Source organism: Mirounga angustirostris, unplaced genomic scaffold, assembly GCF_029215605.1.
Source record: "Mirounga angustirostris isolate CCGP_5_RB_7025 unplaced genomic scaffold, mMirAng1.0.hap1 SCAF_7, whole genome shotgun sequence".
Classification (NCBI taxonomy): Eukaryota; Metazoa; Chordata; class Mammalia; order Carnivora; family Phocidae; genus Mirounga; species Mirounga angustirostris.
In genome coordinates this window covers 11,244,820-11,257,731 of record NW_026991715.1, presented here as the reverse complement: position 1 = coordinate 11,257,731, position 12,912 = coordinate 11,244,820, and the positions used below count along the sequence as shown (strand labels likewise).

The 12,912-nt window shown below is 41.4% G+C and overlaps 1 protein-coding gene across 1 annotated transcript in view; it reads right to left on the bottom strand.

Moving 5' to 3' along the window:
• KCNN2 (potassium calcium-activated channel subfamily N member 2) overlaps positions 1–12,912 on the bottom strand; it is a 154,044-nt gene that overhangs the window by 30,375 nt on the left and 110,757 nt on the right. The window contains exon 4 of the mRNA XM_064595581.1: positions 7,595–7,736. Coding sequence (XP_064451651.1) covers positions 7,595–7,736 — 142 coding nt within the window. The remainder of the gene's footprint in view (positions 1–7,594; positions 7,737–12,912) is intronic.

Here is a 12,912-nt window from a genome sequence, read left to right as displayed (position 1 = left end):
TACTTTCAAGAATCATTTTGAAAAACCATTTTGGGGGAGCAAGCTCTAACAAGAATACAAGCCTATGGAGAAGGGAAACTCCTTTAATAGCACACTGGTTAAAGGTTTGGGTTCTTATTTAAAAAGGCATCTGCCAAAGATATGTGTAATTTTCTTTTAGAAATTCCAGAATCCTCACCCTCACCAAGAATGACTAATGAAAAAATGCGAGTGTTCAAAATACTCCAGTGTCAAATTAATTCTCCTCCGGCAAGTCTTATAATAGCTCCTAAAAGCTCAAAACTTCAGTGTGGTAGCAAATTTGTTCAACTAACAGTAACTAAAATTTACCAAAATATAGTTAATTTGAAAAAAAAATCATGCTTTTTCCTTAAAATACACCCAAATTAATAAAACTGCTTTAAGACCAATTAACTTTCGTTTAAAAATATCAGCATATCCTCCAAAAGGAAGGTAAAAAGAGTATTTGGAAATACTGCCCATTTTTCTGTCCCTGATTCAGTATCACAGAATAATAAACACATTTTACTGCACTTGTCTGATCTATTTTTTTTTTTTTCATGAAACTATGTTAACCAATCACTTCTGGCAACCAAAATTCTATAAAACACTCAACTTTATTATTCTATCCCATTGGAATTCTGCAAGATCTCCTCGGGTCTTGAAAATCAACAACAGTCAAGGTAATTTTGAAGATAAATGCCCTGAGTTTCTTCAAAGATGACTTGGTATTTGCTGATAGGAGGGTAGAGGTCAAGTCCACTGTCGTCATCTGGTGGAGGGAGGAGGTATGCGTGGTTTTTTTGAGTTCAGTGAAAAAAACCCATACCTGGAAAACCCAAATCTCCATTAGAGTGATTTGCTGCTTCAGCTCATTCTTGTACTTTGATGGTTGGAAAGAAAGAAATGGTGCATAAAACTGGTCATCAACAATGAGTCATGCCTGGGTTTAAATCTTATTAGCGATGGTTGCCAACGTGAGTGCACGTATTTTAAAGACAGGAAGGGTAGCCCTGCCAAATAAAAGTGCTGGTAGTTTAGAAAAATTGGGTGGAATTGTGGAGTCAACAAGTCAAAAGCTAGAAGGTCACAACAACTTCCGAATCTACTTGTCTGTACCTGGAAGAAAGCAGCTATTGTATTTCTTAAGAAATTTCCCTGCAGAGAAATGAAGGTCTGCTTAGGGCACTGATGGGGAATTCCGCCTTCTGACTGACAAGGCCCATCATCCCCTTCTGTTCCTCTGAGCAAAACAGAAACTATCCTAAGAATTTAAAGATAGGCTCTCCTCACTGAGCCTTTATTTGATGATATTCACCACACACACCAGAAGGACCCCAGTAAACTAAAAACTTCTTCAAAGTTATTATTTGATACTAAACATGTGATGTCAAATTGTGTAAGACCTATAAAAAAGATCCTGGGGTGTTTTTTTGTTTTGTTTTTTGTTTGTTTGTTTGTTTTTGCTTATTCACATAAGCAATACCAAGAACTGACTTTAGTTTCTCAGGATTTCTATGTCCAATGGCAGGGGGGGAAAAAAAAATCCCCAATGGAGAGACAGAAAGTAGCAAAATATAACCAGACCTTAGGTTTAGCTCTCTCGAATACCAGTCATTCTCTTGATAAGCTCTGGCTAATTGATGGCTGTGTTTTGGAATACTCTCTGGCCGAGTGAACAGTGTAGTGTTCTTTCCCCTTAGGATGAAAACTGACCTCTGACAATTGACTAAGCCACCATATGACCTTCAGTCAAGACTCCTCAGCACTGGGTAAGAGGATGGCGACAGGATTTATTATCCAAAGTTCTCATCCTAAGGTGGTATAAAAAATAGACTACTTTGTTGTTGTTGTTGTTGCCTGAATAAAATTTGAACGACTCACTGGTGCCGTGATTGTTAAAATTGTTATGAACTGCAAAAATGATTGGGGGAAACCTAAATCACACTTGTGTTGAGGAATCCATGGGGAACCACTTATCAGATAATAACCTGTGTCCCCAGGACGGGGCAGATAATACTTCCTGTTTTAAGGTAATTTTGCCAAGAAATCTAGTCGTCTATATTCTAGTTAAAGGGCCCCCAAGAGATGCCATAATTCTACAGAAATAGACAAGCAAAAATGACCTTCATTCTCATATAAGCCAAGAGATACTCTTTCACCAAAGAAGCTGTATTCTCCTCTCGAAACAATCATATATTCCTAAGTAAGGGGAAATTAGAGCTTTCAGCTTGTGTTTTGTCTATCCATACAGATATGAAAGGGTAGATAGGATAAGTTTGTAAAAGCTAAGCAAAACAATGACCTTCTCTACATCAAGTTGGAGATAACGAGAAATCAGCTCCAGCTGACACAAGTCTAAGACACCAACGACCTAACAGTGTTGTTTGCCCAGCACCTTCAACCAAGAGAATAAAGCCGTTTAGAGTCCATTCCATTGCTTGTGGTGACATCCACACTAGTGAAGGATCGGGTCCTTGGTAGGACCCCACAGAGAAAAGACTGTTGAATAAAGAGAAAAAAGTAATTACAACCTTCATGGCTTTCTCTGGAAGGGTGATGAGTGACTAGTACGCAACCCTAGGAGTTTATGTTTTTAAGACACTGTCCAGGAGAGAGGAAAAGATCTTTGTGTCTTCAGCTTTACTGTTAGGTAGGTCTTGATAAGAAGGAAATTTCTGCTTGATTTGTCTGATCTATCACACTGTAATACTTGTATCTAAGATGGTCTTATTTTAAGCGTTTCCATCATCATCTATGTAAACAACACTGTAAAAACTAAAAGAAAAGCTTTGCACGGTTGTCTTGGATTCACAGTTGACATTTTGGGCGAGGAGAGGTTATTTTTTGATGAGGCCATTTGTTTGTCTCTTAGAAATATTCTGGAAAACTCTCTCTCCTCACTGTTTCACAAGATATTTCTGCCCAGAGCACTGCAGATTAATCTTAATGTCCTTAGAGCCCAAAAATATCACTCATGACACAAATTAAGCTATTTAAAAATTTTAAATTACAGTTTAATTTTGGGGTCTTAACCAATGAAATGTGAACATCTAAGACGGTGCCATGAAATAATTCATTAGTTTCATTAGTTTTATGAAGGAAGGCAGGGCTCATTTCTTTCTGTGGACATTTTGAAATGGGAAATGGGCTTTGTAGATATTAGCATTTGGACTGACTCTATCTTAGGTCAAAGTAAAAAAAAAAAACAACACATAAAGCTATAAGTTCTATCAATTTCATAAACACAAGAACCAGAAAATTCAAATATAAAAGAACACAAGGAAATACAGCACTTCAGAGATAATATACAAGATGATTCAGGGATGACCCTGTCCTCTCTCAGGAGTATTGTAAATCGTATTTCTTTTTCACAATTGAGTAGGGACCAGATGGAGAGAGAGAGAGAGAGATGGCCCATGGGAAATCTGACATTGTGCATTTTACCTAAACATGCATTGCAAAAGCCCAAGGGGAAATAGGCAAATAAATGCCTGAAATAAAATGAAGTCGTGTCTGGCTTCGATAATCCCAACGTGACAAATTGGTATTTAAGTTTCTTGAAAACAAAAGCAAAAAAAAAAAAGTGTCTGGCAAAACACAGTTCATCTTAAGGAAACTAACCGTATCTATAGGCTGGGAAAACAACTTAGCTTCTTCTAGATATCTTTACTATCAGCCAAACACTCTCCATACTGGTTTGTAGGTAGCCTGCAGCCATACACTGTCAATCCCCAGGAAATTTACACGGGATGGAATCAACTCCCGGAAACTCACCCCCAGGCAATCGCTCTGGGGGCCGGACTCCGTGGGAGGTTGCTTGGTCTAGGGATAGACGCAATCCAACTCCATGCAGCTTTCATGTAGGTTAGTCCAAGATTAATGAATGTGTCTACATGCAAGTAAACCATTTTGATGGGGCCAATTAAGAAATGAGTCTGTTTGAAGGGGCACCTGCACCCCAATGTTTATAGCAGCAATGTCCACAATAGCCAAACTATGGGAAGAACCCAGATGTCCATCGACAGATGAATGGATAAAGAAGATGTGGTATACACACACACACACACACACACTAGAATATTACTCAGCCATCAAAAACAATGAAATTGTACCATTTGCAATGATGTGGATGGAGCTGGTGGGCACTATGCTAAGTGAAATAAGTCAGTCAGAGAAAGACAAATGCCGTATGATCTCACTCATATGTGGAATTTAAGAAACAAAACAGATGAACATAGGGGAAGGGAAGGAAAAATACAACATGATAAAAACAGAGAGGGAGGCAAACCATAAGAGACTCTTAACTCTAGGAAACAAACTGAGGGTTGCTGGAGGGGAGAGGGTGGAGGGAAGGGATAACTGGTTGATGGGCATTAAGGAGGGCTCTTGATGTAATGAGCACTGGGTGTTATATACAACTGATGAATCACTAAACTCTACCTCTGAAACTAATACACTCTATGTTAACTAAATTGAATTTAAATAATTTTTTTTTAAAAAGTCTCATCTGTTCTTTACATGGGAGTGGACCTCCTCAGCCTAAGAACAGAGGGTCTGTTTCACCATGAATCTAGAGGGCAGCAGTGAGGTCACTGTGAATTTCAGAGAACATAATGTCTTTGTGTCCGTATAGATTAAAAGTTGAGTATAACTTCTATTTTTCCTGTAAAGTAGGATCCCTAGTGAAATCTAAGCAAACAAGTAGTTCAATTCAATAAAAGATTTGTGCTGTCAGGTGAGGCTCTGAAGACCCTAAGGGCAAATAAAAAAGTGAGGAAAGCCAGAAATACCACAAGATCCAGGCAAGGCTAACCTCAAATCTGGTTCTGATCCATGGCGTATTAGGCTATTTGCACAAACCCTGAGTCATACCTGATTCAACAATAAAAAAGGGGGGGCATCTTGCCCAAAAGGAACACCAAGGAAATTGTTTCTAAGAAGCTTAAGGGGAAAGACTCTGCAGTTAGTGGTTCTGTTTTTTATTTTTTATTTTTATTTATTTTATTTTTTTATTTTTTTGGTTCTGTTTTTTATAAATAGCATCATTCATGTCCCTTGTGGGCTTGTTACAGCCTTCCAAAAATACATCCATGCAAATTTTATTTCCCAGAACATTATGCTATATAATAAAATGGTATCTTCTGAGGAAAAAGGAGCAAGTGATCCAAATAGTTAACAGAATGGACCATACCCACTGTAATGAAAAAAAAAAAAAAAAAAAAAGTTCATCAAAATGCAAAGAACTGTATTTTTCTTTTACAAGCCAACAATGTTAAGTTATACCCCCAAATTATATTCTTTACAACTGGGGCTTGAAATGGTCATCTTGTTACTCCTGGTGACCTTAAAATTGGCCCTGGATTTTATGTTCCCATCTAGCTGCCTTATCCCAGGTCAGTACTGCTGAGTGGGAGAAGAATGTTCACGCTCCCTCTATGCCATGGGCGCATGGTCCTTCCAGCTAGTTCTGACTCTTGGAACAGTCCTCCGAGGCAGCTGCTACAAGGGGACAGGCTGCTCTGGCCACCATTCAAAGGCCCTCACATGGAGAGCCTGTCCCTCTGCTGCCAACCTGGAGGTGGATGCAGTGGAGGCATTGGGAGGGATGCCTAACTTCAGAAATTTAGGGTATTTCCTGCCTAAGGAGCTCCCGGTACTAGCTCTCATATCCTGACGCAGGCAGAAAATCAAAGCAGCAGCAAGATAATACATTTTGCCCCCGTATCCAAACTATAAAAAGCAGATAAAGAACGAATAGAACCTAGGTCACTGAAAACAGTGCATCAATTTGAAGCTATGCCGGCTTCAACATTTAAAAGTTCATGCTGCGGGGCGCCTGGGTGGCTCAGTCGTTAAGCGACTGCCTTCGGCTCAGGTCATGATCCCAGGGTCTGGGATCGAGCCCCACTTCGGACTCCCTGCTCAGCGGGGAGCCTGCTTCTCCCTCTGGCCCCCCCCACCCCCCGCTCATGCTCTCTCTCTCTCTCTCTCTTTCTCTCACTCTCTCTCAAATAAATAAATATAATCTTGGGGCACCTGGGTGGCTCAGTTGTTAAGCGTCTGCCTTCGGCTCAGGTCATGATCCCAGTGTCCTGGGATCGAGCCCCGCATCGGGCTCCCTGCTCGGCGGGAAGCCTGCTTCTCCCTCTCCCACTCCCCCTGCTTGTGTTCCTGCTCTCGCTATGTCTCTCTCTGTCAAATAAATAAATGAAATCTTTAAAAAAAAAAAAAGTTCATGCTGCATTACGATCGATTTGAGACAACTTGCTGCCCTCCCATTTTCAGATACCTAAAACACATGGAACAAACTAGTCCTGGTCAAATTGGAATGTGTAAGGAGTAGGGGTCATGTCTGTACCTGCTACGGGGCCCAGAACAGTGGCATGTTGGGGTGCCTGAGTGGCTCAGTCAGTTGAGCGTCTGACTCTTGATTTCGGCTCAGGTCATGATCTCATGGGTCATGAGATCGAACCCTGTACTGGCTGCCTGCTCAGCGGGGAATCTGCTTGGGATTCTCTCTCCCTCTCCCTCTGCCCCCCCCCCCACCACCGTTCATGCTCTCTCTCTCTCAAAAAAAAAAAAAAAAAGAACAGTGGCATATCACCACAAGCAGCAAACCCTTCTCAAAAGCTCCCCAAGACCTGGCCTTCCATCCCAGCCTCCTGCTGTACTACTTTTCCACTTTCTTTAAGATTTTATTTATTTTTGCACGTGTGCATGAGAAAACACGTCACAAGAGGGGGTGAGGGGCAAAGGGGGAAGCAAACTCCCCATTGAGCAGGGAGCCCGATGCGGGGCTCGATCCCAGGACCCTGGGACCATGAAGCTTAACCGACTGAGTCACCCAGGCGCCCCTCCTTTTTCACTTTGTGCGCTCCTGGCCCAGTGGCCTTGCTCAAAGGTACCAAGCTCCTCCCTGACTCACTACCTTCAAATAAACCATTTCCTCCTCCTGGATGCCTATCCTTGCCTAAGCCTACCTTAGCTTAGAAGTCAACTTTCCAGGAATAGAAAGAAGATGTTATTAAGAAAATCGTAAGGAAGGGAAAATACATTTACCATACCGTTCTGCACCTACTAAAAAAAAAAAAATCTGCATATAAGTAGCCGATGCAGTCTAAACCCACATTGTTCAAGGGTCAACTACAGTTTAATTCTGTAATTGACAAAATGCAGCTCTTCAGCCCTTCAACACACTTCAAGGTAGGTTATTAGGGTCCCCATTTTGCGGATAAGGAAAGTAAGTTTCAGAGAAGAGAAATTTACTCAAGTTGATGTAGCTAGCAGGACAATGGCAGAACCCATCGAAATGAGGAACTTTCTGGCTGAAGCTGAAGCTCGAAGACCGGATTTGCTCATCAAAATTAGTGCTTCTCCCACAAAGAACAATCCAGCAGCACCATGTGCTTAATGGAGCTGCATCACAGTAAGAATGAAGGTGAAAATCAGTGATGTTCTCTCCCACCCGAGAACTGATTATTTACGTATGCTTTGCCGCTTGCCGTTGGGAAATTGAATAGCTTACCATCATGTGGAGTGCCTTCGCGAGCTAAGACTGTAAGTAAAAGAAACAAAGTAAAAAGATACTTACCATAATTCCGGTAAGCAAACAGACTCCTTTCCCACAGTATGTGTTTGGTACCATGTCACCATAACCAATGGAGAGAAAAGTTATTGATATCAACCACATTGCTCCGAGGAAGTTGCTAGTAACATCCTGTTGATCATGGTACCTGAAAAACAGCAAACAGAGACAGTCCTTTATAATTCATCTATAGCATGGCTGCCAAGGGCAGCTGGATTCAATCCAGTGAACTCACTAAGTAGCTTCTATAAACTGATCTATATGGAGGACTTCAAATCTCACTATTATGTGTAAATAAAATTGAGGTTCCACCTGAGCAATATGACAGACATCAGGAAGTTCCTCAACGTTAAAAATAGTCTGAAAGAAACTTTGAAAAATGATGACTGCTTTTTTCACTCGTGTCAACTGATAAATGCACATTTGTCCCTGAACTCTGCCCAGACCCTGCTCATGGCTCATCATTCCTTGATGCCCACCAATGTGCCTAACTTATGGGACACTATGCATTACTGGGCATTACTATACAATCTGCAACCTGCAATCTCTCCCCACACCCTTATAGTAGCAGGAGCCATGCTGCTCCCTTTGCTGAGACTGTCCTTTTCTACCTTTATTTCCATGATGGTCCAACTCCTAGTCATCCTTCACAATTAAATGCAGGGGGAAGCCTTTTCCATCTGCTCTTCTCCCAGCCCCTCCCGTACACCCCCTCAGCCTCCTGCATCTTCCTCCATCATCAGACGATACTGTAACGGTCTACCTGGAAGTACTAACTGTCTTCCTTGAAGACACAAAATGTGACATTGATTGCACAATCCCGGCCCAGACCTGGAGCTTAATAGAACTTACTGCCTCGCTGTTACATACAAGAAGATTGCAGTCAGAAAGAAGGAGAGGGACCCAGTTTATCCTAATTAGTCTGTATGGTATCAAGATATTTGTGGTGAGGAGGAGGGTTTTTGGATCAGAACCAGATACCCTATCATGTTTTGTTTGAATTAGCAGTGAACCCTGGCCCATCGTGGGAACACTGCTGCCCACCACGCATACAACATGGAGGCCATGTGAGTGATTCCCCTAGAAGAACTCGCCCTGAGTGCCTGTTCTATGTAGTCATGGGGCAGAGTGACCATCCTCCGGTCTCCATGGCAGTCAGAACCCAGACTGTGGTCACCAGAGTCATTCTTGGCTCTTCGCCCAACATCTCCTAAGGACCCTCTTCCTTCCCAGCTGTCAGATGCCCCTGGGGAGGGCTCTCCTGTCCTCATGTCTTGTTCTCCAAAGCATGCTGATAACCAAGTAGGCTGCACACACACAGCTCGCTGAAGGACACCCTGTGAGTCGCTGGTGTTCGGAGGGCAGAAACCTCCACCTTTCTCCCCCCGTTGAGTGCCGCCATGACCCAGCGGTGGAGTCCCCTCTGCCCAGAATGGTCAGGTGGCGAGGCTGTCATTGCCAAAAGGGAGGTCAAAACGCATTCCTAGCTTTCCAGGAAGACAGGTGAGTGCATTTACCTGAGAAACTTGGGTAAGTAACGTGCGCATAGGGTGACAAGATCCATGACGCCCTTCAGCTACAACATCAGCTGGCACGCTCTATGAACTACTCTGGGGACATGCTGTGCCTGTGTCCTAAGACTTCCATGGGAGAATGTGGTATTTATTTTCAACAAGACCCTCAGAAGCTTTAGATTATCTCTTTCATGACATTGGGGCTCTCTATAGAGTATTCTTCATCGATCATTTGCCTAGAACAGGGAATGCATGACACCAGAGAAGGGAGGCAGGAACCTTCATGCCCTATTCCATGTTTAATGGTGAGACAAAGCTTCTTCACCAAGCAAGACCTACGGAAAGATCAGATACATTTAAGAGTCGAAGACTCTAATTCCCTGACACCTACGAAATATTTGTGGGGCACCCACTGAATGTTCAGCCCTTGACTTGCATATTCTCAATTTACATTAATATTTTAAGACCTAGATGACCTTTTTGGCTGAAACAGCTACTGTCCTCACCCTCTCTATATCAATAAAGTGTCCTCAGTCACTTAGAAAATGTGATCACATCTCCATGAAATCCTCAAGGTATTTCTATACCATGAATGACCAGAAGACATCTGCTAGGCACAAGGAACTACAAAGAGGAGTTTGAGATTTAAAACTAAAAGCAAAGGTCCCTAAGGGGACCCTTCGTGGCTGGTGTCCATGAGGAAATCTCAACTTTGGCATGGCTGTGGAAATATTTCCAATCTGTTCTTTCTGAAGCATTTTTCATTTGGTTTCTGAAGTTTGGAGAAGGAAGTAAACAATTTAGAAAAAAATATAATAAAAAGCATTCACTGGAACATTTAGGCCAGCTGACTCCTCTTTAGTTGCTTACCTTAATAAATATCCGAGTTTTAAATACACAATTTCTCCCTTCCTCATTAGACTCTTTGCAAAGACTCTCAAGCATTATGCCATGACATCATTCTGTCAATATTTATTATACCCTACGTACTACTGTAATCCTATAGTTAAGGGCCTGATTAGAAATAAACTTTCTAGGAATTGGTATTTTAAAGCTTGGGATTCAATGCTAAATTATCTTTTTTTTTTTCTTGCTTATGAAAAAATAAACCTGCCTGAAAAGTAGCTCAGGATGGAAAAATAACATCTTAGACTACTGTTTATGTTACATTCAGACATACTTAGTTGTGAACAGTCAAGAGGGAGGTAATTAGAGAACCACATTAGACCCTATTTGAATAATCAAGATTTCTTTCCTGGCAACTCAAATATTAAACTTATCAGCAGGATGATATTATCACTTAGAACACTGCCAGGTTTGGAATTATGCCAGATTCACACCACTGTGAGTGATTAATACGCACAATTTAAATGGCAAAGAAAAAATATCAAGACATTTTTTTACAGATGCTTATTTCATGAACTTACTCAGGCAACTGCAACCTTCTTCTTCACAAGGACTATTCTATGAAAGACATGAAGAAATGACTCAAAGTGGCAAAGTTCAAATTCTGATCAACAGGAATCCTTGTTTAAGGAAAAGTACATCAAATAAGATTAAAACAAGAGCAAGGAAGGCCTGATGATCTGAAGCCTTTAAAATAAGAACTCTGGGGTTTGGAGAGAAGACTTACTGCACTATTTTAAAGCAGGTGCACACTTCATAGATGTAAAGGTCACGAGATCAGCTTTGAGGTTTGAAAAGAAGCAAAATATTCCTTTTCTTAGCTTCCATTCATGTCTTCACTAGAGACTGTGGGTCTACCACTTTTTCTTGAATATGACAGTTTTCTATAATACACGTTTTAATGTGCCAGGGTTATTTTTCTAAGGGAATTACGGACTTCTTCCCTGAACAAGGCACCTCTGCCCCACACCCCTAACTCCCCCTCAGTACCTTTCCACAAGCAATGGAGCTTTGGCCACACGAATGGCTGGCACTTATGCCATCCTCTTTTATGGTTTTGTTGACCTGGGAACAACCCCCTCCCCACGCCGCTTCCTAGCCCAATGGTTAAACAATGGTTAACAAGACATAGATCATCTACTAATACAGAAGAGTGATCCCCAAGAGATGGTAAACAACCAATGGCCATACAGTTGTGGAAGAGAATCCCCAGGATGTGGCTCAGGGAGGGAAACCAGGCAGAGCCCAAAGGTCTCCCCATATTCAGGGACAGAGCTGGAAATCCAGGGAGGCCAGGAGTTCACAGGACCAAAACCCAGAGATGAGAAATTTGCAGACAGAGATCCAGAGATCTGCACTCCTTGATTATTCAGCTGTACTAATCAGTACATGGATGTAAACCCCCAATGTTGGAGAAATGGAAGTACTATATGTAAAGTGGTTCAGTATCACCTGAAGATAGGTTGTAGTAAGTGGCATCCTGTCCAGTGAAGAGAAGACCATGATAAGTTAGTTACAGTGTACCTACGTGTTTAAGTATGCTGTTACCCTCAAGGAGCCACTAAAATAATACCTCAGAGAGTAGTAACTGATAATACAATAAAGGATGTAAGATGGAACAATAAAAATAATCCAAAAGGAGGCAGAATTAGAAAATAGGAACAAAGAATAGATGGGACAAATAGAAAACAAACAGCCAGAGGATAGATTTATCCAAGCATATCTGTAACCATATTAAATATAAATGGCCAAAATACCTCCAATTAAATGGCACAGATTGTCATAGAACCCATGGAAAGTTCTCAACTGCAGAGTAGCTAAGATCCAAAGCTGAAAACAGAGAACTGCTGGAGTCTAACTATATGGAAGGATAGATGCCCAGGTGCCTGTCCCTGTCTGGTACCACCAGGCAACTAACAGGAGATAGAAGTTTATTCTCTGGGGATAGACTGGAGATTGTGACCCAAGCGAAGATCAGGAAAGATGTTTGGGGCTGAAAACATGGGGACTGAATTCAAGTTTCCAAAGGGAATAAGCAGCATCTCCAGTTTCCTTTCTTCACTCCCATCCCCGACTCTGTAACAGAGCTCAGTAACACTATTACAGTGAAAGAATATTTTCCTTTGGAGAAACAACAGTTTCAGTAAAAGACATTCATGTACTAACATCAAGGATTCCCTAATGAAACATGCAGCTCTCCATTTATCCATCCTACAGGAAATTTCACCACACAACAAGCTTCTCTCCCCACACAGAGCTTTCAATTCCCACTCTTGAACATGAAAGAACCTCAAATGATCAGCACACATTTGAAGTATATTCTCTGCAAAAAAGATGCAGACAAAAAAGGGGAGGAGCAAAGAAAACAGAAAGGAAGAAAGGAAAGTAAGAAGGGATAGGAGGAGTGAGGAAGCAGAAGAACTTGGACACAATGCAGGGTGATGGGGACAGGTCTCCTGAACTCTCTAATTTATGTCAGCAAAGACCTAAGGGAAAACATGGCATCCATAAAACAGGGACAGGACGCCAACAAAGGTGAGCAATTTAAGAATAAAAGAGGGGGACTCTTCAAAAAAATTTAATATTACAGCAAAAAAAAAATCATAATATGATAAGAATATAAATTAGTGGAAATCTCCCAGAAAGCAGAACAAAAAGACAAGGGTAAAAGGAGAAGGAAAAAGATACATTCTCAAAGAATCAACAGAGAGGGCCTAACAAATGAATTTCCAGAAGAACACAGAAAGTGTAAGGAAAGAGATGAAAATGTTCCTTTATTTCTTTGGTTTTCCAGGAAAACTGCAAGGCAGGCATCTCTAAGATTCTCATTAGTATCTGCATACAGAATAAGAAAAGACCCATGCCGTGGGGAGTGGGGGTAGTCACAGTAAATTTTAAAGTACT